At 37.5% G+C, this 27,135-nt stretch overlaps 1 protein-coding gene across 1 annotated transcript in view; it reads right to left on the reverse strand.

Moving 5' to 3' along the window:
- Window positions 1-27,135, reverse strand: part of LRP1B (LDL receptor related protein 1B) — a 1,704,605-nt gene that overhangs the window by 41,974 nt on the left and 1,635,496 nt on the right. The window contains exons 84-85 of the mRNA XM_054723549.1: window positions 23,512-23,673; window positions 196-370 (exon numbers count right to left, since the gene is read on the reverse strand). Of these exons, the coding sequence (XP_054579524.1) occupies window positions 196-370; window positions 23,512-23,673 (337 nt within the window). The remainder of the gene's footprint in view (window positions 1-195; window positions 371-23,511; window positions 23,674-27,135) is intronic.

Genomic DNA, 27,135 nt, shown 5'->3' on the forward strand with positions numbered 1-27,135 from the left:
CATGATGTGCATAATAGGTGTTGAATAGTTTGGATTTAATTTAAATGAACTGAACTTTATCTCCAGCAAAAAAGGATGCAATAGTCATAATATTTTAGAATAAAAAGAATTTACATTGTTTTTTACAGTTTTTTGCTGGACTGCTAAACCCTTTGGGTTCAAATATTTTACTAAGTTAAGCAGATGTCCACTTACTTGCAAGATATATCATCACTGTCTTTATTTATAATGCAGTGACCCCCATGGCATCTTATACATTTGTCAACCTCACATTTTGGTCCTTCATAGCGTGTTGGACAGACACAGTCAACGCTTCCGTCATTCCCAATAGCACAGGATTCAGAATTCACACAGTAGTGGTGACACACATCTACAAAGAATGCACAACAGAAAAATAAAATTATACTACAAGACATTTTTCTTCATTCACAATAAATGTGTCCATTTCATGTAATATTTAAAGTCGGTTGATCAATATGTAGATTAATTTATAAAAAAGCTTATAATCACATGTAACTAGAAATTTCTAATAATGCTATTGATTTGCTTCCTCTTTTTGCCTGAGTTGGGTATCATTTCAGCTGGCCAAGGGGAAATAGGTTCTATGGATATAACGCTAGCTGACAAACTCTTTGGTTTCGGAATTTTAAAGTTTAAGTCAACAGGTTCCTTAGCTTTTCTTCTGGGGAGCAATATTAGTGTTCTTCTGAAATGAGCAGAAATGCTCAAGCTTTCTTAGATGTACCACTTTTCATCCAGAGAACAGGGTGTTGTATGGTGACTTGGGGACTCCTACCTCCGCACCAGGCCTTGGTGTGATGGAAAGAAGCCCCCTCGACACATGCCAGAACAGGTCCAAGTATTTTCTAATACCTGGGCCCATGAGCAGATTGCGCCTCTGATGAAACTCCAAGGGAAAAGTGGCCTGGGAAACTGGCTGATCCGTCACGGGTGGGAAAGGATAACCTTAAGTCTAGTCTATTGTCCCCTCCGAGGTGAGAACATGACCTGCCCATCAGTCAGAGGGAAAGCCTCCCTGGAGTCTGAGCTCTTCGCTTTGAAGGAAGTTCCTCAGTGAGCATTACAGACAATTTTCTCAACTACAAAGGAAGACGTCCTCAAATATTTATTTCTATACCTCTTTTTTATACCTCCTGAATATGAGTAATGAAAACGAAGATCATTTAGTGTGATAGCCACACTAATTCTGTAATTAGACATTCAGCCTCCGTCTTTTGAAAAGCAGACATGTCTATATGTATGTTTATGAACATATTATAATTGACAACATTCAAAATGTTGACTTTCACGATAGAAATAATATTAAGCAAAGTAAATGATTAAACTGATACCAGAGTTTGGATTTGGAAACAGCGATTTCCTTTTAGCTATCTAAATGTGAAGCAATGTGAAATGAGATTAGCTGAGATAAAAATCACAATTTACAAACTTTAACCTGCTTTAAGAGAATTATAGTGGATGAGATAAATTAAAACATAATTTATTATTCTCATGTTTGTATATTTATTTAGTCCTTTATTAAATCAGACAGAAATTAAATTTATTGACAGACTTGCTTCATATTTATGGAAATTTATTTCATGCAATCTCATGCTTTCTACTGCATTATGCCAAGTACCTACATTGATATTCAACGCTTATAAGAGTCTATACTTAACATGAGTTTTAGCTATACTCAAGAAGAGTTATATATTCAAAAGTGAAAGACTTGGAGATCTAAAAGTTAAATCTGTTTATTTGTACACATCATACATTCTGTTTGCATTTAAGAAGAATGTATTAGCAGCAACCTATATGATCATCTAGTACTGTCTCCCATTCATGCAAAATTCTCTAAAGAACAATCATTGGTCAGATTTCTAGATAACTCTTATTTACTAGTAGAAGACTTTAAAACTCCCCCAGTTGCTTTACATTTCATTACTTGGTCTTGGGTCAGCTGTCTATTGGAACACAGAAGTTGGCTAATGTATCTTTCCAAATCTTCATATAATGTGCTTTTTCAGAAGTTTACAAAATGGTATTTCATCAGAATCATGTAGAGGACTTATTTGTAAGCACAAATTTCAGTGCCTTTCCCTATCTCCCACCACTGCCCACCCCTAGATTCTAATTCATAAATCTGAGATGGGGCCCAGGTGTTTTCCATGGGGCAGATATTGGGGAAAGGGAATTTGGGAACTGGAGAGTGTAAGAAATGATGATATGGAGGTAATATTACAGTAGCAGAGGAACGACATTCTCTAATAGTTATACATGATTTGAATTTGACTGAAATAGATTATTTATTGACTTTGTGAGCCCTAATTACATGTAATTTTAAATATAAAATCTTGAACCTCTTTGTTTTTATAACCACATTGCTGAGAAAACCTGAGAAACATTCTGAGGGTTGATGATTGTCCTGCACCACACTATAGCAAGGAATAGTTTGCACCTGCCTACAGTGCTAAAGGGCTACGATAAAGATTTATCTAAAATTCACCAATTATAAGTAATTTTGCTGCATAAATTAAATCTGCTTTAGATTAATCTTTAAAAGATGTGAAAATATACCTAACTCATAACTAATCAGGGAAATAAAAATTAAAACTTCAAAAAATACCATTGCACACCCACCAAATTGACCACAAATAACAGAAACTCTCATATATTGCTAGTGGGAACATAAATTGGTTCAACCAATGTGAAAAACAGTTTTAAAGTATTTACTAACTTTGAATATGCCAACATCTTATGACCTAGCATTCCTACTCTTAATATATAGCCAAGAGAAAAGTATACATATGTGCACATAAACTTGCACATAATGTGCACAGCAATCTATTTAGAACTATCCAAAAACTAAAAATAATCCTAATGTTATTACAAGAAAGATGGATAAACTGTGGTTCACTCATACAATGGAATAAAAATATAGATAAATAGGTAGATTGATAGATGGATGATAGATGAAACATGAAACATGAATGAGTCACACAAGAATAATACTGGAAGAAAAAACTGGACACAAAAATAATATACTACTTTTATATTTATATACAGTTCAAGAGGCAAAACTAATCTATGGTTTTAGAAATCAAAAAGGAGATATAATTGGGAAAAGAAAAGGGGAAGTAAATAGAAGTGGTAGACTAAAGGAAGACAGGTTAGAAGATCGCATAGGTGATAGGAGACATTTCATTGGAGGGGAAGGAGTAGGGAAGGTATTGAAGACAGAAGAGAGGAATGGAAGATTGAAAAGAGTCTAGCCAGACTGGCCAGTAAGTGGCAGCAAGAGCAGTCTATGGAAAGAAAATTTATGGAAAGGAAAGCTGGTGGGACAACATTGTTGATTCTCATTTTGAACATGAGTAACTTAACCACGAGAATAACATGAAAGCGGTGGATCCATAATTGATTATTTGCTGGGGCAGGCATGTATTTAATTGGATACAGGGAGCTTAGGAACAGTAAAAAAAATACAAGAGAGGACGTCAGCGCTCAGAGAGCAGATGATCCAATTGAAAGGCTAAGACAAGGAAAAAATAAGAAACCAAAATTGATCTGAATAATGTCCACTATGCCAAGAACCAGCGTATTTTACTACCAACAAAATCTTCCTTCTTGTGGGACATTCCATCTCATAAATTTTGAGCATTTTCTCTCCCTGAATAGCATAACAATTGAGATGTCCTGCATATAAAAAGAAGGAGCTATAGTGAAATGTAATTAATCTGTGCAAAGAAAATAGAAATTACCATTAAATTATATAATAACACTTTATATTCACAATATAAAAATTATTATAAACTCTATAGGATAATTACACTAAAAGCTGCATACATAGTAGCAACAAACACAATCATGTAATCTAAAGGACAACATTGGATATGTAATTACAGAATATTCACATGGTAATTAAGTAGATAGAACTGGAAAATAAGTCAATGGCTATTTTCTGCAACAGAAATGAAGCACTTATCAAGGGAGATTATCATTGAACTCCGTCTCTCTCCATTTCTCTCTTACTCTGTCATTTCTTTTCAACCAGAAAGACATGCAAAGGCAAACTTCTTTCTTTAATCTTCAAACAGTATCTTAATAGACTGCATAAAAATATATGCATGTATGAGTATACATACAGGTTTATGAATATTCATGGAGACACAGATGTCTATAAAATCTCTGGCTGCATTTAACATTTTCCCCAAATATTTCTTTTTATTTAAAAGTAAGTGCTAAGACTAGTTAGCTATTAACTTATATTTGTAAATGGGCCATTCACATTGTAAGAGTTCGTGAAGTGTGAAATTTATTTAAAGAGAAGAAAACCAAACTAAAATAATACTACCGAAACAGGAGCTGAAGATATTCAGTAAAAATAATGGGGAACCTGAAGATTCTTTAATTGGTAATATAGAATGGTTATATGGGGGAGACTAAATTATACAATTACATGTATGTACATCAACTGTTCTACTTCAGGGAATTTTGGCCTGGCCTTAAAATAAAAAGTTCTGTAAATTGGCTTTAAGATTAATAATTTAAACAAGCCTTTGATAATTTAGTACTGCGCACGCCTACACACACACACACACACACACACACACACACACACCAATAAATTAACAGAAGGACTGATCACTTTCACAAAGAAGACTAGGTAGATTCCACAGTGCATATCCCTAGGCATCCCGGAACTGAACTCCAGTGTCAGTGCAATTCACACTCCATTCACAGTTACTTGGTTGTGTGCCAGGAGCAAAAGGCCTATGAATTCTGCTAATACTCTTCCTTCAGGAGGTGTATGGCTGCTGTTATGTATGTACGGAATGTAGAAAAGTTTCCAAGACAGTATTTTATAAACTTTTGATGAATAGTTATATCAGGGAGACATAATAAGAAAATGAAATAAACAAAACATTGGTCAGAGTAGGAGGGACTTGGAGGTTAAATTTAGTCCTCCTTCTGGCTAATGGTGTCATCTCATGTGACTTGACTTATGTCTCCAAGACACCCTTTGGCCATCTTTGAACAGAGGCTGTATTGCTGAACATGCTTAAGGGTATGTCATGACTCCCTCCTCACTCATCCACCTCTATAATGGCCTTTATTATCACAGTGAACCGAAGTCTGCTTTTAGTAGGGGAAAAAAAAGGGTGTGTATGTGTGTGTGTGTGTGTGTGTGTGTGACACATCTGTAACATTTCCAACAATAAAGATAAACAAACAAACAAATAAATAAATAAATAAATAAATAAACACAACAAAAGAATAAGTGAGCCTAACTGTAGGAAATAAACTCCTATTTTTCTTTTTTAATACTCCATACATTTGCTCAGGAAAATAATCTAGAAAATAATTTTGAATATCTTTAGTGTTCTCTTTCCTTTATGTGTCTCTAAAACTGAACGTACCTCTGATTACCTAGATATCTGAGGGTCTAAGCACCAGTCAGAATGTCTAAGGGCCCTGCAGCAGCCGGAGCCAGGCCCAGCAGAGCCGGCCTGATGCGCCCTGGACCTGCAATGTCAGAACACCGGAACTCAAACCGGACTCCCACGCCTCACACTTCATGTGTCACTCTCAGCCTCCCATCCCAAGCCAAGTTGCTATTTGCCTCTCCAGGCACTGTCATTGATTATAGCACTGGATTCTCTTTCCTGAAGGGAACACCTAACCATCTATGTGATCTACTCATTATTATGCAGAATCAAATCTGGGTCCCTAGAGTAACGAGACCAAGTTAACAGACAAGGTATCACAAAGTAACACAAGCCTGAAGGGTCACCATTCACTGATATCTATTTGGAAAGTTTTCTGGAAAAGTTCTAAGATTCTTAAATCTAATCTAATAATAGACAAATATGCAAATTGACCGCACCTTCGCTACACCTAAGCCACGCCCACCAGCCAAGCCACGCCCACCAACCAATCAGGACGAGTATGCAAATTGGCCCAACAAAGATGGCGGCTAATTTGCATATCAAAACAGTGTCGAAAGAAGCCAAGAGCTGCAAAGGGGAGTAAAGCTTCGAAGAAGCAAGCAAGCCAGGGGGGCGGGGGGAGGAGAAGGGAGGAGCGAAGTCAGGGCCGTGGGCGAAGGGAAACAAAGGCGGGTTGGAGGAGAAGGCGGGGCCGGCGGCAAGGGCGGAGCGGAGGCGGGGCCGGCGGCAAGGGCGGAGCAGAGGCGGGGCCGGCGGCAAGGGCGGAGCAGAGGCGGGGCCGGGGGCAAAGGGAAACGCGGGCGGGCTGGAGGAGAAGGCGGGGCCGGCGGCAAGGGCGGGGCGGAGGCGGGGCCGGGGGCGAAGGGAAACGCGGGCGGGCTGGAGAAGGCGGGGCTGGGGACAAGGGCGGGGTGGAGGCGGGGCCGGGGACGAAGGGAAACGCGGGCGGGCCGGAGGAGAAGGCAAGGCGGGCGGCAAGGGCGGAGCAGAGGCGGGGCCGGGGGCGAAGGGAAACGGGCGGGCCGGAGGAGAAGGGGAGGCGGGCGGCAAGGGAGGAACGAAGGGAGGCGGGGTAGAGTGCAGCAGGAAATCCCATTGCAGGAATTTTCCTGCAACAGGAAAGCTAGTATGTTAATAAGAGGGATTATGGCCATTCCTTGTCTAGAGCCAGTTTTTAATCTATTTTGGTGTATGAGGCAAAAGAGATATAACAACTTGTATGCATTTGCTTAGACTTTTATGATTATTGTTCTTGAAGGTTTATATAAGGAAACAAAAACATTTAAGAAATATTACAATTTATTCTTTTTTTACATTCCTCAAATGTTTTATACAACTTAGGTATTTTAATAATTAAACTTATTGTATAGTCCTAAATATATCTTCCAATTTCAGAACCGAGTTGAATAAAGTAGAAAAATATTTAATCCAGGTGCTAATTAAATATTCACTAGGAAAAGAAATGTGTGCAAATCTGTGACTAAAGCTGATACATTTTCATCAGGAAAGCATGTCTAAGAAAATTAGCATTTTCTAATTTATTACTAAAAATAGAAATATATCTCAAATATTTCTGTAGAGAAAACTGACAAAATTAAAGGAATAAAATTAATTCTGAGCAAACCGTGCCATCTCTGAGTATCCAGGTAGAAGGAAAATGTAAAATTCAGAAAGCCAAATTTTCAAAACTCTGATTTTAGGTAGACATATGGGGTGAGATTTAAAAAGATCAGCATTTAAATTTTTAACAGACTGCTATTTCAAAATTCATATTAAAAATGATGGCATCAATAATTTTAGTCAAAAAGTACCTTATAAAACTATCATTAGAAAACATTTTTTGAAAGATCAGAGAAACCTGTATAACATTTGCTTATAAATAATGTTCATAGTTGAGTATTTCTCTTTTTTAAAGCAATCAGCTGTAAAAGTTTTTAACAAGTAATGTTTTATAATGTGGTAGTCATTTGAGATTTGTAAGTAACCTGACTTGCAGATGACAGCTAAATATGGCTTATGGCTTATCATATGGGGCTAACTGAAAACCAGATAAGTGAATAAGCATATGATGACAAAAATAAAATGAGAATGAAGCATGCACATAGAGGTCTCTGACCATAAACAAGTAATTTACCATATTTAGGTCCCCGTTTCTCTATCAAAACATTGACTATGTGTTAAAAACAATTAATTTTAGCCTAATAAAATTACTAATGCCAACTATATTAATAGTCACTATTGTGTTAATATTGATCATGTCCTCAGAGTGCCTTTATAGAACCCTCAAGGCTAAGGTAATCAAATAAAACTAATTTTTTAAAAAGACAAATCAGAGCACAAAGTAATAATTCATTTTTAGAAAAATGGATTTTTATAAAGATATGAGAGGTGAAGAATACTGGATAGGAGGTAATCATGGAAAAGATCATCTCAGATGAGATTATCACGAAGAAAGTTATTGTCATCATGTTGTAGCCTAACTAATGGGCAGGGAATGCCCCACTTCATTATATTGGGATAATATGAGGCCATATTAGACAAATCCATATAGATCCTCTGCACATAATCCCCCCCATAAGCTTTCCACTTTGCTAAGACTTTTTCAATAATCCTAAGGTTACAGAGAATCAATTTAATTTTATTATGTGTTAGTATCATTTAATCTTTACCACGACTAGAAGTATGCATTAAATTACTATAATTACTATAATTAATTAATTAATTACTATAATAAAATATTTTAACCCAAGGTATTTTTACTTAGGAATATTATTTTCTTTGAATAAAAATAGTCCTTGTAAACTGTTTCAACCTTATGGTGATGAGATTAAGTCATTACTCTTTTATTCACAATGGATACACAAAGATTCTGCAGAAAAATTTTGATATGGTAACCAATGTGCTTTTGTTTCTGTAGCCCCTGACCCTTCTCTCCATTCAAACAGTAGTTAGGTTATTGACTTACCCTGCTTTATTTTCCATCATCTAATTTCTCACCACCTGACATCTAACGTGTTTGTGTTTTATTTATAAATACTGCAAGGTACCATAAGAGCAGTTTTGTTTGATTCATGACTAAATTCCAAGCCACAGTGGCTGGACATATTAGATGCTCTGTTAATATTTGTTGAATTAATGACTGAGCATTGCCCCTAGTAAAGGAGAGCACTTACCAAGGCAGAGAACAGGAGTCATGCTATTGACGTTTTAATTGCAGAACCCAAAGGCAGTTATAAATTTATGTAAATGTGAGATCAGTCTAGGCTAGTTTTACCCATTTCTGAAACAAAGTGAAGTTTGCCAGGATGTGTATGTTCAGATGGGGAGAGGAAAGTAGGAGATGGAAGATGTAAATCAGATGGGAAGTGAAGATGGATGCCTATAAGTCTAGATAAAAGAGCCTTTGGACATCTGGTGCCTGCATGGAATAGACACTCAGTTACTGGATCAATGAACCAACTACCAGATCCCCCACAGTGTCATGTGAATAAAAGATGTGACTTGTTAAATTCCCAGAAATTGGGAATTCCATTGATTTAAACTAAACTTTTCAACTTCCAATAGGTTTAAGTTTATAGTCATAGCCTAACCTGTGCATGAAATTAAACCTATTCAAGAAACTATTTTCTTCTGTGGCCTGACCTACTTACATTCAGACTCAATATAGAATTCCATTCTAAACTCATGGATCATTTCAGAAATTATTTTTTAAATATATTTTTATTGATTTCAGAGAAGAAAGGAGAGGGTGAGAGAGATAGAAACATCAATGATGAGAAAGAATCATTGATTGACTGCCTTCTGCATGCCCCATATTAGGGGTTGAGCCCATAACCCGGGCATGTGCCCTTGACCAGAATTGAACCCAAGACCCTTCACTGAGCCAAGCCAACCAGGGCCAGAAGTGTATATTTCTATATACATGATCAATATATTGCATTGTGTGCTCACTACTCAAAGTCAAAAGATATTTTGTCAATACAAATTTGGCCCCATTTACCCTTTACCCCCAACCCCCTTCCCTCTGGTAACAACCATAAGGTTATCTGTGTCTATGAGTTTCAGTGTTATATCCCACATATGAATGTAATCATATGATTTTTAGCTTTTCCTGATGTGATTTTCTATTTCTCAGTGTGCTATACTTAAGTTGTATTTGATTTTTTTTATGTCAACACCCAATAAATAGGTTTTTCTCCTAATAGTTAATTTTCATAATTAACCATATATGTTATGACATATTATTGGCAATCATCTTTTTAGTAAGTATTTGCTCTTTTTAGTGTAATTTTATTTGTTGGAAAAAAATGGATTTTAAAATATGTTTATTTATTTAAATTAAACTTATTGTTATATATTTGCATTCATGAAAATGCAACTGACCAAATAAATACAATTATGAATGCATTGTTTGATTTAAGCAAAGATCTGTTCTTTATTTGTTGGGTTACATAACCATAGGGTAAATTATAAATATAATCTATATTTAACCATAGGATAAATTATACATATAATTCCCTCCTACCTTTGGTCTTTTGCTCTGGGACTCAGAAGCTATTAGTTAAGATATGACAATTTTTATTTTTATTTTTTTTTACCTCTAGAGCTAATGATGACATACTGATTCTCTTGCCATTTTCATCAATAATCAGGATAAATACAAAATATTTTCTAGCCAAATATGAACTACCAAAAGAGGTTCTATTTTTTCATCAAACAGAATAATAAGTTTATACTAATTAAATATTTAATAGTTAAACATGAAGGTTATCATATCTAAATATATAAAAGGCTAAGTGACTGACTGGCTGACCGGCCGGTACATATGACAAGCACTGACGATCTAAAAATAAATGTTGACTCATGAATGTGTGATATTTGTCCCCATCTGACACTGGCCTCCCATTTAAATTAATTCAAAGACAGTTTCCCATGATGCCAGTGTTTGTGATGACTATGAATAAATCACATGGACAAACTCTAGATAGAGTAGGAATATTCCTACCTGAACCCATTTTTGTATATTGTCAGTTATATGTTGCTTTCTCTCGAGTTTGAAGAGCATGTAATGTTAAAGTTAAAGTTGTAAATATTTCATCACAATGGAAATTAGTCAAGCACTCTGAAAGTGTTTTTACTCTTAATAAGGTATATAGGAAGATATTAGAGTAAGTTTAATCAATTTATCAGTCATTGTTTTTATCAATGTTGTTTTTGTATTATGTTTTTGTTGTTTTTATATCATGTCTTTGTTGTTGTTATATCATGTTGTTATTTATTAATCAATTTATATATTATTTTCATATACATTTTACTAGTTTTCTTTCATCTCTGACACTGCTATTATAGAGAAAGGGCAATTAGCAATATTAAAATATTTCTTCTAATTAATTTATTTTCAATGTGCACAAATCTGTGAACCAGGCCACTAGTTAACTATAAGATAGGAAACTTATTTTCTTTCATTTAAAGCATTTGAAGATTCCTGACTCATGGCATTTTCTCAAAACATGTCAATTGACATTCCAAATCTGAATAAAGAACTGTGTTTTAAAGTTACTCTTGAATTTACATTTAAATCATTTCTCTCAAAAATAATGTTGGCAGAAGCTTTTAAGTAGAAACAATTTGCTTGCTTTGAGGTAAGCCTCCAGTAAATATTTTTGTTTAAATCTGTGTGTCTGTCTTTGCATAATTTATGTACTATATTGTTTTCAAATATCCAATTCTGTAGATAATTATTTATGAACCCATTTAATTTACTTAACACCAAGCACAGCAGAATAATAATCATGGATGGCTTCTATTCATGCCAACCCTTGCTTTTTATTTATTTGTTTTTACTGAGGGCTTGTAACTGGGCCTGCTCAGTTTAATACAAATTCCTCTTTAGACAGTTGCTAACCATGACTTGTATGACAGGTTATTTTCTGCCTTCAATTAAACAGTTTTCAAACTGTCTTTTTTTGTATATTCACTTTTCCCTAAGTTGGAAAAAGAAGGCTAAATACCTGTTGGTAGTGCTAATGTGGCATAAAAGTAGATCAGACCATCAAACCTTGTCATAATTTATGGTAAAGCACTGTTTAAGATTATTGTGAGATTGGGTTATCTTAAAATCAAGTGAAGCTGGAATTTTTTTTAAAAAAGTTGCTGCTATAATACCAGCAAGAGTAATAGAACTTTTTTAAAGGTTGTTTTCTTTTTTAGTAATACTTACTGAATTATTAAACATAATTACTAAAATTCCAAGTATAAGCTACATCACAGAGATAAAAGTTCATCCATATTTAACTTCATAAACATATCATTGGAACTTGAAACTTAATAGTGTGACATATAATGTTATGCTTCTAAATAGAAAGGAATAAAATCCATTTCTGATCTTTGACAGCTCTTTTCTCATTCATCTCTAAGTTGCAGCTTTGACTGACTTTTAATTGTAAAGTATATGCCATTTGTTTTGTTTTATTCACCAAAAGTTATGTAGGCAAGTGTTTTCAAAGAGTTTTTATATTGATGTGTCCCCCAATACCTAGAATAATAAATAATATCCATAAGTGTTTAATATATACATATATGTCACAACTGAATAAATTAATAATTAGTATATGTACTTTGAATCACATATGACAAACTATCTTTTTTAAGGATTTACTTAAGTTTCCAATAAATTCTATTTTATACTAGAGGCTCAATGCACGAAATTCATGCAAGAGTAGGCCTTCCTTCCCCCAGCTGCCGGCACTGGCTTCCCTCTGGCACCTGGGACCTGGGCTTCCCTCACAGTCCCGGCTTCGTCCGGAAGGACATCCAGAAAGACATCCGGTCTAATTAGCATATTATGCTTTTATTATTAGAGATAAGCACACTTTTTCTAAATCTTTTGCCTCTTTGTTAGTTTTATGTTTTCTTTAAAAGAATATATAACATACAGTAAAAATAGAGATTTTTAATAATTCTATTTTTACTATTAGATCAAATTATCTTCAACAATATTTACATAATTCTGAAAATGTCCTCTCAACCATCTAGAATTAAATGATAAAATTATTACATTATCTTACCCTTAGGTCACCATTCTATATCATGGTCACATGCATTTATTTTTCTTTACACACATTAATTCAAACTCAATTCTATTTTTACACTATTTTTTTTTTCAAACTGAAAACACAAGCACAAAGTTTTTCACGGAGTGTGGAACTCAATGAACTATTAAGTAAAGATGGCCCAGAACTCTGGCACTACCTTTTGAGGGAGATCTTGTCAGAGCACAGAAAAAATAACGGCCTCCTAGGCCGAAAACAGGATCCTTCTACTTGGTTAACATTCACTCACGTACTTAATACCATCTACTAAGTTCAGGCATTGAGTTAACTCCCAAGATTGATGAGGTATGCAAAGCACCATGGCCTGTTTCATATTCTAGTAAGATAGAGAGTTAAGAACATGAATGATGATATTAATACAGTGTGAAAGTGAATGTCTTAGGACAAAGGGAAGTTAAGAAGACAAAGTGGGGGCATTAGCAGACATGAAGAATTCCATGTGTAAAGAGAAAGAGATATAAACAGTTAAAGGGGGTACATGTTAGAAACAATGAATGGTTTGTTTCCAAGGTTGGAAGAAGGAGCACATAGGAAAGAGCACATGCGTTGTAGTAATCCAGGTGAGATGATAAGAGTCTACATGAATGTAGTGCTTATCTTCTCGCCAAGAGAAAAAGATTTGGGAGACACTCAGTACCTAAGGCTCCAAATGCTTTATCACTCCAGGTGTGAGTGTTCTAAGATCTTCAATACTTGGATACTTAAGAAATAACTAGTCCTGAGTAATTTAACGTTTTCATGTCAGGATATTTTCTTGGGGTTTTAGCTTAGTTCTAATTGGCCTTCATACTAACAGTAGCACTGAAATGATTCTATTTTATATTTCTTTCATTATTAAAGTCATTGGGTCTCTTTTATTTGAGCTTAATGTAGGCTTAATCAGCTCAAGTTTAAAATTCTTATTAACAACTATTTTCAATGGAGTAGAAACTTGCAACAACCAGGTTGAGCCAGTGTGCCAACTGAGCTGTGAACATTATCCTAATGAGTCTAAAAAGATGGAGTAGAAGGGGCAGACATATATTTTTCTATCACTATGTATGACCTCTATGCCCTCTTTCACCTTGACTACCCCTGTATCACCACACTGTTGTTCATGTACATGATGTCTCTTTTTTTCTTTTTTGTTCAATTCCTCTACTCCCAATACCCCCACCACACACACACACACACACACACACACACACACACACACCCCAGAGCTGTCTGACTGCTCTCTATCTATGAGTATGTCTCTATTTTGCTTTGTAGTTCAGTTTATTCATTAAATTCTACACATGAGTGATATCCTATGGTACTTGTCTTTATCTGACTGGCTTATTTAACTTAGCATAATGTTCTCCAGGTCCATCCATTTTAAACAATAATAAAATATACCAGGAGAAGCCTACTTTGGGATTCAGACTCACAAGGCTATAAATTATGACTATTATGTTCTCTAACCTGGTAGATAGGAAGAAGGGCTTAATCTTATTTCTTGCCACTTGTAAAGTTGTACTGATAATACTAATTTCACAGGGTTGTATGAGCATTTGTTAAACCATCATGTATCAAATAAAATGATGTGTAACAGCACATATCTCTGTTCCAATATATTGTACATGTTTAGTGATTATTATTTCCCTTGCCAGACCTCCCCTGGGAAAATCTAATAGAAACAGAAAAGATAAATTTCAAAATATTTCCCTTCTGGGTCTTTGCAAATGCTCTTCCACTCACTCTTCCCTCTCTTCACCTGGTTAGCTTCTACTTCCTTCTGGTCTCAGCTTGGAGTTCGCTTCCTTCGAGAAGTCTTTCCAATAGGCTGAATTCTATGTTCTTTCCTGGATACTGGTATCCTCTGTGTTTTACGAAACTGTCACATAATGACTTGTTTCATCTTCAGAATCACACAAAAGACTGTAAGCCCTTTGAGGGCAGGAACTCTTTCTCACATCACTGCTTCCTCAGTGTTTAACCTAGTGATAGGCTTATTGTAAACACCAAAATATGTTCACTCACTGGTTGAATAATGGAATAAAATTGCTTTGGAAAGCAAATGGTAAAAATAATCCATCACATCATCATGATAGGCTCACATCTATATTTCATAACTTTTATAAGTTACTTGCTAGACTATGATTCTAATACTAGTTGCAACAATTACATTTGGATTACTGTCAGGTAGTCCTAATTTTACAAACTTGAGATGCTACTTAATGTCTGCACTTATTGGAACCAGTGGGTGTTAGCCACGCAGGAACATTTCTAATAAACTGAATTCTAATGGAAAGTATAATGGTTCCCCAAGCAGATCACTAGAGGACTTTGAAAATATCAATGACAGAACAGATTGCCATTTGATTTGAATACCTGGCTCTTAGACACAGGTTGAATTGGTACACATTGTCCCTTTTGCCCTAATGTCATTAGTATTTAATTACAAATAACCCTAGGTATTGTTGACCTCATAGTTAACTTTCAGATTTAAATGTAAAATGCCATGCTTTTTTTAAAAAAACATATACTAAGAATGCTTGCTTCAATATAGCATCAAATGGAGTTATATTTGCCCTTGAACAACTTAAAGAATACTTAATTTTACTGTTGCCATTATTTATCTCTGTCTCTCCTCCCTGGGAGCTGCTGTTAAAATTAATTTGCATTTCAGACCTCCAGATTTTATATTGCCATTAGGGTTGTGAAATGTTTTTACTCAGCATAACTAAGAACTGATGTTTTACCTCCCACTAATGGACCTTTAATTAGGCATTGTAATGAACCATTCTGTCATCCCTTCATTTATAGAGAGAAGGTTTTGTATATGTAAGATACAATTTTGACAGAACATCAGGTCCATTGAACCTTGCCAGCTCACATGTAATAGATCCTAAGTTTATTATGCTTTTGTCAGCTGTTGGATTTATCATTTTAATGAAACTGTCCACAGATATATTTTGCTGCCAAAGAATAGCATCACCATACTTGAGGAATGTTTGTTGACATCTTGATCAACAACTCCTGGGGTCCATTTCTGACTATAATATCACTACTTTGGGATCTTGAGCAAGTTATTTAACCTCTGTCTAAGGATTAATTGGTTAATTTTAATAAGCACTTTACAGTGAAAGGTGGGAAGTGCTATGACTGCTAATAGTGATAATAAAATTATAATGTAGGCTTTTACAATGCATTAAGCTACTTCAGACTGTGATTCTGTTAAGTTGACAAGTAAATATAAGTGGCTGAATTTATTCTTTTTTAAGAATTCAAACTGCTGTGATGATGGCCTCATAGTATTTTTAAAACTTATTTTTAAAAAATCAATATTGTTGTATTCTGATTATATACAGCTTTTGTACATTGGATAGATTGTTCTTTATTATCTCATATCTAAACAACCCTCATGTGTTTATTTATGATTATTTTTTTCTCATTTGCTTATCTGACAAATGCCACTGCCGAGTGTAGTCTCAAGGAGGTCTTCTGAGACAAGTCAGAATGACACAAATCACAATAATACCAGGTAAAAGTGAATAGAGTCAGAAAGAGATAAAGAACCAGTAACTTTAAAATTAAGAAGAGAAAGAGATTAATTCAAACTGAGGGCTGATGTGAGCAACTTGTAAAAGGAAATGGTGTTTAAGCTGGAAATATACATATAGATAGATTGGGCATAGAGGGATGAAGGTTAATAGGAATCCAAAGAAAATGCATTTCAGAGGAAGAGAATGGCATGAGAAAGTCACAGTGTCAAGGAAGTTGACATATAAAGAACTATGATAGATATGGTTTCATTAGAATAAAAAAGAGGATGCAAAGATACCTTGGATATTAATAACCATTTGCATTATTCAAAATAGTAGTTGGTACTGACCCCATTCAGGACTTTGAGAATAATGGAGCAAGAAAGAAAACTAAACAAAACTGTGAGTAGTAAATGGAAGTTGTGTTTGAATACTATGAGAGGAAAGAGATGAAAGAGCCATGAGGACTGACTCAATGATATCAAATGATACAGAGACCACAATGTTAAATAACGTTTAAGGGTATTGGCCCTGGAAGTGGATTGTTTGGGTTTGAATTCTAGCTTTCCCAATTACTAACACTGTCATCTTTGGGAGGCTCTTTATGCTTCCTCAGTCGTCTCCTCTGTAAAATGCGAACAAAGGCAATACCATGTTCATTAGCTAAATTAAATGAATTGATCAAATTAATGCAAAAAAAGAAGAAGTAATTGCAAGAGTTCCTGGATATAGAAAGATCTCAGTAAATGTGATTGAGATGAAAAATCATTTTTTAAAAATGTCTGATAGAATGTACAACTGGTTTATGTGTCCACTCTTTTAAAAAGACAGAGGGTGCAGAGGGAATGCATAGAGATCAGTCAGTAATAATCCAGATAAGAGATGCTAGTAACTTCAATGACGGTAGTGAGAATAGAGAGAATGGAAAGTGTTCAATTTTGGGATGTATTTTAAAGGTAAAAGTGAGAATGAAGGTGAAGTATAAAAGAAAGAGAAAAGTAAAATATGACTCCAAGATTTTTGAACTTGGGTGTTTCACTTTATAGACATAAGATAAACTATGGTAGAGGAATTTTGGGGTGAGAATATCAGGTTAATTTAGAAATGAGTCAAGCTGTGAAATAGACATTTAAGTATAAAAATCTGCTACTCAAAAGATAGGTTTAGCTAGATACATAAATTTGGAAATATTTATATTTGGACTAGAGGCCCGGTGCACAAAATTCGTACACGGAGGGGGGGGTGTCCTTCAGCCTAGCCTGTACTCTCTCCAATCTGGGACCCCTCGAGGGATGTCCAACTGCCCGTTCAGGCCCGATCCCAGTAGGATGGGGCCTAAACGGGCATTTGGACATCCCTCTCACAATTGAAACTTTGTAGCTTAGGCCTGCAACAGCTCGAGGAAAACTTGGCTTGCTCTGTTACCTGGGAAACCTTGCTCTCTGTGGCTGTAGCCATCTTGGTTGGGTTTATTTGCATACTCGCCCTGATTGACTGGTGGGCGTGGCTTGGGCGTAGCGAAGGTGCGGTCAATTTGCATATTACCTTTTATTAGGTAGGATGGTATAAAAGGCTATGTAATTAGTTGAAATTACCCAGGCAGTGGGTCTCGATCTTGATCACATATATAAAACATCTGGAAAACTTTAAATAATATAGATGTCCCATTACAGGCAAAGAGAATCAAAATCATAGGTAATGCTTGGGAAACTATTTTTTAGCGATCTTCAACCTTCTTCATCTTGTGGCACACATAAACTAATTACTAAAATTCTGTGGCACATCAAAAAACATATTTTTGCCCTAGCCAGTTTGACTCAGTGGATGGAGTGTTGGCCTGTGGACTGAAGGGTCCCAGGGGTCCCAGGTTTGATTCTGGTCAAGGGCAGATGCCTAGGGGTTATGGGCTCAATCCCCAGTAGGGGGCATGCAGGAGGCAGCTGATCAGTGATTCTCTCTCATCATTGATGTTTCTACCTTTCTCTCTCTCTCCCTTCCTTTTCTGAAATCAATAAAAATGTAATTAAATATATATATATATATTTTTTTTTGCCAATCTGACAAAAAATAGGTATAATTTTGAATCATTTTCATTGAACAGCTATTGTGTTGGCTGTTGTCTTTTTTTTTTTTTACAATTTGACAATCTAAGTGAAAAGAGGTCAGTGCCCTTACTAAATAGTCAGGTATTGCATGTTTCACTGAGTGAAAATCATTGCTATATTTTATTAAACCTGTTGAGGTCTTTCTAATGTGCAGATTTTTACAGAAGTCACAGGCTCAATGACTGACTATCTTATCTAATAAAACAGCAATATGCAAATTGACTGCACCTCCGCTACACCCATAAGCCACGCCCACCAGCAACGCCCACCAGCAACGCCCACCAGCCAATCAGAAGCAAATATACGTTAAACCAGCAAAGATGGCGGGGGGAGAGGGGAGCACCCATGCCAGTGAGATCCAAGCCATGATGGTGGACTGGGGCAGGCGGTTAGCGCTGGCAGCCGGCTGACCAGGTCTGCCATCACCAATCGCAGACGGGGCAGCCGCCTGCACAGGTCCGCCATGACCCATTGCAGACCGGGGCAGCCGCCTGCACAGGTCCGCCATGACCGATCACAGACCGGGGCAGGTGGCGTGGGTGGCAGCCCAAAGCCGCCTGCCCAGGTCCGCCATGACCGATCGCAGACGGGGCAGGTGGCGTGGGTTGAAGCCCGCAGCCGGCTGCCCCGGTCCGCCATGACCGATCGCAGACCGGGGCAGGCGGCTTGGGTTGAAGCCCGCAGCCGGCTGCCCCGGTCCGCCATGACCGATCGCAGACCGGGGCAGGCGGCGTGGGTTGAAGCCCGCAGCCGGCTGCCCCGGTCCGCCATGACCGATCGCAGACCGGGGCAGGCGGCGTGGGTTGAAGCCCGCAGCCGGCTGCCCCGGTCCGCCATGACCTATCGCGGACCGGGGCAGCCGCCTGCACAGGTCCGCCATGACCGATCTCAGACCGAGGCAGGCGGCGTGGGTTGAAGCCCGCAGCCGCCTGCCCAGGTCCGCCATGACCGATCGCAGACCGGGGAAGGCGGCGTGGGTTGAAGTCCGCAGCCAGCTGCCCCGGTCCGCCATCACCCATCGCAGACCGGGGCAGGCGGCGTGGGTTGAAGCCCGCAGCCGCCTGCTAAGGTCCGCCATCACCGATCGCAGACCGGGGCAGCCGCCTGCACAGGTCCGCCATGACCGATCGCAGACCGGGGCAGGCGGCGTGGGTTGAAGCCCGCAGCCGCCTGCACTGGTCCGCCATGACCGATCGCGGACCGGGGCAGGCGGCGTGGGTTGAAGCCCGCAGCCGGCTGCACAGGTCCGCCATGACCTATCGCAGACCGGGGCAGGCGCCTGCACAGGTCCGCCATGACCGATCGCAGACCGGGGCAGGCGGCGTGGGTTGAAGCCCGCAGCCGGCTGCCCCGGTCCGCCATCACCAATCGCGGACCAGGGCAGGTGGTGTGGGTTAAGGCCTGCAGCGGCCTGCCCAGGTCCACGATCAGGGATCACGGACCAGGGCAGCTGCCTGCCCAGGTCCATCACCGATCTCGGACCAGGGCAGGCGGTGTGGGTTAGCGCCCGCAGCTGCCTGACCAGGTCTGGGATAAGGGCTTCAAGTCAGCCATCGCCAGTGGCAGCTGACTCAAAGCCCCTATCAGGGATCATGGACCAGGGCAGGCGGCCCAGGTCCCCGATCACGGATCCAGGTGGCGTGGGTTAGCACCCACAGCCATCTGACCAGGTCCACGATCACGGATCACGGACCAGGGCAGGCGGCATGGGTTAGCACCCCCAGCCGCCTGCCTAGGTCCCCGATCGCGGATCCAGGTGGCATGGGTTAGCACCCACAGCCATCTGACCAGGTCCCCGATAGGGACTTGGAGTCTAGCATAAGGAAAAGAATGTTCAGCAAAAGCAGGAGACAAGGTTTCATAAGTTCTCCCCCAGGTCACCACTGTTCTCTTATACATTTTAATTATCCCAGACTTTGCATGATGGGATTTGAATTATGCCTGATAGAGATTACATGGCATGAATTGTAGGCTCATTCTTTCTTTTTGTGGTTGCCTGACTGAGAAAGGCCTTGGAATGAGAGAAGGCACTTTTATTTTCCTTTTTCATTCTTTAGAGGCTGAGGAATTACAGTTATATGAAGAACTTAGTGAGAGAATGAAAGTCTCATGCTGTATTTTTTTGTAAGTTTTATCATGTGGACTATCAAAAACTTGGTGGGATCCTTTTCAAGAGGTGTTACAAAAATTATGTTGGAATTAACATACAAGAGTAAAAGGAGAGAAGTGAGTGATGGGTAAAGGAAAGAACTTTGTCCTAGAAACCAAATAGAAGCCACATAAACCTTTAGATTCTTACTCATTGTGCTTTGGAGATATTAAAGGATAATTTTTTAAAAAGTTAAAATCATGACTTATAATCTGTATAGATAAAAGGCTAAGTGACCGACATTTGTCCATCCGTCTGACCAACTGGTACATATGACGCACTGGAAATATAAAAATAAACTTTGACTCGCACAGGTGCCATACATATAAAGCTCTCGCTGGCGCTAATTTGAATGTTGCATTTGGTGGGAAAGTTCTTTTCAGAGGGGATTTTTGTGTTGCCATGCTATATGATTAGCCATAGTACAAATAAGTTTTAAAGTACTGTAGTGTTTGGGGATGTTTCAGACAGTTGTCTCTTAAAACAAATATGAGATCAGAGGATTCTGCTTATAGTGAATGGTTAGTAAAACTTGGAGATGGCAAACTTGATAGCAATTTTCATTTAGGAATGGATATTATTGAAATTCCCCATGAAATGATTTTTAATGGATCTATTATTTAAGCCATCTTTGGAAATAGTATATCTATAGATAATATTAAAAATATATCTAAACATGCAATTCTTTGTTCAAAAAATGAGCACGTTCAAAAATTAAATGAAGAAATTTTGGATATACTTGATAGAGATTTTCACGCCTATTTGAGTGGTGATTCCATTGACTCAACAGATGATGCTGAAAAGGAAAATTTTCCTATTGAATTTCTTAATAGTATTACTCCTTCTGGAATGCCATGTCATAAATTAAAATTGAAAGTGGGTGCAATCATCATGCTATTGAGAAATCTTAACAGTAAATGGGGTCTTTGTAATGGTACCAGATTTATTATCAAAAGATTGCAACCTAACATTATCAAAGCTGAAATATTAACAGGATCTGCAGAGGGAGAGATTGTTCTGATTCCAAGAATTGATTTGTCCCCATCTGACACTGGCCACCCATTTAAATTAATTCGAAGATATTTTCCTGTTATGCCAGCATTTGTGATGACTATTAATAAATCACAAGGACAAACTCTAGACAGAGTAGGGATATTCCTACCTGAACCCATTTTTGGACATGGTCAGTTATATGTTGCTTTCTCTCTCACTTTTTTTTAAAGCATTTTTAAAAAATATTTTATTGATTTTTTTAACAGAGAAGAAGGGAGAGGGATAGATAGTTAGGAACATCGATGAGAGAGAAATATCGATCAGCTGCCTCCTGCACAGCTCCTACGGGGGATGTGCCCGCAACCAAGGTACATGCCCTTGACCAAAATCGAATCTGGAATCTTTCAGTCCACAGGGCGATGCTCTATCCACTGAGCCAAACCAGTTACGGCTGTTGCTTTCTCTTGAGTTCAAAGAGCATGTTACGTTAAAGTTAAAGCTGTAAATACTTTATCTCAAGGGAAATTAGTCAAGCACTCTGAAAGTGTTTTTACTCTTAATGTTGTATACAGGAAGATATTAGAATAAGTTTAATCACTTTATCAATCATTATTTGCATCAATGTTGTTTTTATATTACGAGTTTGTTATTGTTATATCAGTTTGTTATTGTTTACTTATTAATAAATTTATGTATTATTTTCATATACATTGTACTCATTTCCTTTTATCTCTCACACTTTTATTATAGAGAAAGGGCAAATAGCAATATTAAAATATTTCATCTAATTAATTCCCTTTCAATGTGCACGAATTTCGTGCACCGGGCTACTAGTCTATAATAATAAAAGGGTAATATGCTAATTAGACCGGACATCCTTCTGGACGAAGCCAGGGCTGGAGGGAAGCAGCCCGGGTCCCAGGTGCCTGCCAGCAGCCAGAGGGGAGCCAGTGCCGGCAGCTGGGGGAAGGCAGGCCTACTCTTGCACGAATTTCTGTGCATTGGGCCTCTAGTTTTAGAATAAAAAGAAATATGAAGGCAGAGTCACAAGTAACACCAATAAGAAGAGAAGGAGGAATCAGCAAACAGCCCTGCAAAAAAGCAGCCAGTAAAACTAGTATGAAATTAAGAGATCAGTAAAAATACAGACAAGCAAATAAGGTGCTTTAAGGAGGAAGTGATTAAGTGCTGACTGTAGAGGTAAAATAGGAATTGAAAAATGACCACTGGGTATAAAATCATGAATAACATGAAAATAAATTAGTTAACTTGACTTTGATAAAATATGTTTCAGCAGAACAGTGAAGATAAAAAGATGACAGTGATAGAGTCAAAAGAAAAATAGAAGAATTGGAGAGTATAACAACTCTTAAAAGCAATGCTACTATTAAAAATGAGTAAGTTAATAAAGTTGTAGCTAGAAAGGGATGTGGTCAAAGGTAAGGTTTGTAAAGGAAAAAAGAAAACTAGGTAGAAAGGAAAACACTGACAAAGCAGGAGGAAGGAGGGGCAGTGGTAAGAGATGTGTCCATGAGTAGCTACACATAAATAGTATATGAGTGAGTAGTGTAGCATTGACATAGCGCGGGGTTCCTCTCCACGAGAAGGAAGGCAGTGTGTGGGGGTATAGAACAAAGTAGGTTGAGGGGTGTTGAGGTGAGAACTTGTGGCAGTTCTGTTTAGACAGCTGTCTTCAGCTGAGAATAAAGTTGGGGAGCAGGTACTGGAGGTTTGAGGAGAAAAGAGAGAATATGACATAGACATTTAGGAGAGTCAATTGATTAGTGAAATACACTAAGAAATCACAGTAAATAGCCATTTGAGATTAGTGATAAAAAACTCAACTAAGACAGGGCACCAGTTCAGGAAAGAGGGAACATGGGACTTAACCATGTTATGAATTTCCAGAAAAAAAAAAACAACAGAAGGGAAGAGTGAACAAGGGAGTGGAGGAGGATACAAGGGAATGCTTATAATGATAGGCCATGGAATCTAAGCTGGAGAAGGAAGAAACATAGAGTCTTTAAGAGAAGGATAAAGAAGAATGTAAAGAATTATTGGAGTTGAGGCGACTCAGGCTGAAACTGAAAAATGGGGTGGCTGCAACTGAGATCATGTAGAAAATACAGACCAGGTAACAAGGAAGCTTCTTCATGTAAACATTAACGCATGCTGCCTGGCGCGGCTCCCACTTACAGTCCTGACATCTGTCCCCCGTGTGCTCAGGCGTGCAGTGGCAGTAAGGCTGGTTCCCAGCAGTCACACTGCAGGTCCCTCCGTTCTGACAAAAATCCTCACAGACGGTCTTGCCACAGTTTGGTCCAGTGAACCCCAACGCACAGCGACAGGTGGGTCTCCCTATTGGAAAAAGGTAATGAAAGGGAAATTACTGAACTGAAATGGTTTATTTTCATGGAGTCTTCACTACATAAGAATCAGGAAGCCAGCGTTCTGGTCAAAGTTAGTCTCTTACTTAAATATGTGACTTGAGGCAGTAATGGGACCTCTTTGGGTCTCGGTTTCCCACTGTTCCCATGATGCCTCGATTCAATGATAACTCAGGTTCACATCTGGCAAAATTAGCAGAGCTCATTTTATACATAATTATATATACACAGAAATATTTTATGCTTTAAAGTGCTTTCATAATTCTCTGTATTACTCTTTCCTGGCCCATTTTGCCTTTTCAATTATGATTGCTCTACTCATGTGGTAATGCAGATTGTATTGGTCATTAGAAGATAAAGTAGAGAAAATTATATTTCCCCAAGTTTAATCATGTACCAACTATTGCTGGATCGACATAAAATAGAGCTTAGACTTATTATAAAAATATTTTAATAAACTTAAAGTGGGCATATCATCTATACTAATATGTATGAATGATATTTTATTTGATTTAAATACACATACTGTGTTTAGATATAAGCACTTACACAGTCCTATTTTATTTCATTTTGATATTTTTCTTCATAGTAAGGACTGTCACTTCTAGTCTGATAAGATGATTTAGAAGTCTAATGTTAACAGTACACAATAGCAAATCTGATGGATCATCTTTGGATATTTTTCTTTATTTGCTCTGTGGGAACTAACATCGCAATGAAAGCTGAACAATCCTTTAAGGTGTTTTGAACATAACAGTTAACTGCTATATCAGGAATGAGTCTCTCTAACTGCCTGGACTGTCAAGAACCAAGTAGAAAATTGAGTGCAAAACCAGCTCTGTAGATGTGGTGAACAAAACAAAACTAAATGAATGGCTATCATTTGTAAGGGGGAAAGAATGAGGTTTAGAAATTGTACAAATATAAAATAATAACATCAAATAGCATAAGAAAGAAATTCAGTTATAGATCTCAATGAACTAGAACTCAGAAAATGACAGAGTTGCTAACATCAGAGAATATCCAACAATCTCCTCTCACTTTTGTGGAAATAAAGCATAGTTAGAGTGGCCAGAAAAATGCATGAGTATAATGCTTAAGGCTTGAGGTATGAAAGTGATATGTTTTCTTTATTGCCATAGATTCTATATTCTACAATGAAGGACAATTCTATGTTTCTACTTTTTTTGAAAAGCATTCTTAGGTGAATAAAATGTCTCCAAATAAAATCTACCTGCATTTCCAAGAGAAGGAATAAATTGAAGTTTCACAATTTACTTATTTAATTTACTTTGAAAGGGCTCCTCACACTTAAACATGCTAGAAGCTATTGCTTCTTGATGAAGAAAATTATATACATTTCTTATGTTGAGTAGTATTGCTTTAAATTATTTATAAATGATATTAGTCTAGTGGCTAGATAAATGCTTATTAATAGGTTGATAAACAAGATAAATTTTATATACATTAAGAGCTGATTAACCTTGCATTTTTCATTACCAGAAAATGGCTTTAAAACTTATAGATTAAGATTTTTCTTATAATGGTAGTGAATTTTCTAGTTGTTGATTACATACCTAGAAAATACCTTCACTTAATCAAAAATAGGTGAAACATAAAGACGCAAACAATAGAATAAATGTTGGTAGGAAGATAAATAAAATAGTTTATTTATTTTCTTTATTGATTAAGGTATTACATATGTGTCCTTATTTCCCCATTCCCCTCCCCCCCCTGCTCATGCCCTCACCCCCCTAGTGTCTGTGTCCATTGGCTATGCTTATATGCATGCATGCAAGTCCTTTGGTTATTGTTGGGGCACAGTTATCAGGGAAAATGAAAACCCTGAACAAAAGAAGGGATACCTCTTCATCTACAAGAACCAGTGAATGACTTACAGAGAAATAAAAAATATAAACAGGAACACATACGCAGGAGTTAATTGTGAAACACACAGTACAGAAAAAACAGAAGAAAATGATTGCATTAGAACAACTAGAACAAGTGCATAGAGAGAACTGAAACCACTAGATTTAAATTTTTCTATATTACTTTCCAGTTTATTATTCCTCGTTTTTTTAAAGTCAGGAGTGAATAAAGTAAATATTATAAGTTAAAAACAAACAAACACAGCCCGCTGCTAAGGCGCTTGCAAATCCCTCTATCCCCGCCACACAGAGACAAAACACAACACCCTGCTTTCATCTCATCTACAGCTGTTTGAAAAGTAAGGAAGAGGGGCCAGGTTGTCCCCCAGCTGGCATATGCCTACATCATTTTGAGTCTGGCTGAATTATTTTTAAGAGACTCCCGTTCCTCTTCCTTTGGAGAGAAGATTTATTTTTGACAAGTAGAAATCTCTTCATATTCAGGGGGATGTTCTCTAACTTGAGAGAAACTGGGTGATGGTACAGCAGATCTTTTGTTTGCTGATGAGAAATGGACCATCTGTTGCAGAATTTTGTCATGGGCTCCGTCTAATTTTTTTCAAGACTCTCTCTGGGTACACCCTAACAAGTGGCACAGAGTTCATTGAGAAAGGTTTTTAGGTAGCTGGATTTGATTTTGACATTTGAAAAGGAAACAGCACAGTTACAGTGACTAAGGCACAGCCGGGAGCAGAGCGTTGACAGCCTACAAGGGCAGCACAATCAGGAAGAGCACCGACTGACCCGAGGAAGGAGGGCAGGAACCATTTGCTAGCTCTAATAGTCTAGTTTCTATAGCATTTTCAGCTCAGACTGAGGAGTGTAGGTTGTCTGACTGTCAGTGTTTATAAACTATATGTGCCAATTACTGGTTGTGAGACCATGGGCAAATATCACCTCTCTGCTTATTTCCTTGTGTGTAAAAAGTGGGTAGTAACAGTACCCACCTCATGCGTTATTGTGTAAAATTATGTAGAATAAATGAGATAATATATGCAACACATTTTTAACTGAGTTAGACATATGGAAAGCACTGTTACATTTTTAGATATGATTATTCTTATTTTACTGAGTGACATTCACCATTTATAGGCATGACTGACTGTGTCTACAAAGGTACTGTAACAGTCTAGGAAAATCATTCTGAAAATGTTCTTTAAGTTACACACTTTATGCCATTATTTATTTAAGATAAAATTAAATTTTAAATTTGTTTGCATAGTAGTGATGGCATAGAGCAGAAATTCTCCATTAACTTTATTCTCAGACTGCAACATTTCAAACTTTGAAGGATAGTTCCTTCTTTACCTTCTAAATATGCTTAATACTACTCACACAATACACACATAACAAAAAAGCACACCCAATCTTTGTCATGTGCTTCTCCTTGTACAACTTCAAATTTTGCTACATCCTTAAACGCTTTCAAAAGAAATCTACACTCACTGCTTCTAATTCTACCAATATATGACCAAACAACAACAACAGCACACCAAGAACAAACA

This window comes from Eptesicus fuscus, chromosome 11 (genome assembly GCF_027574615.1).
Source record: "Eptesicus fuscus isolate TK198812 chromosome 11, DD_ASM_mEF_20220401, whole genome shotgun sequence".
Lineage (NCBI taxonomy): Eukaryota > Metazoa > Chordata > Mammalia > Chiroptera > Vespertilionidae > Eptesicus > Eptesicus fuscus.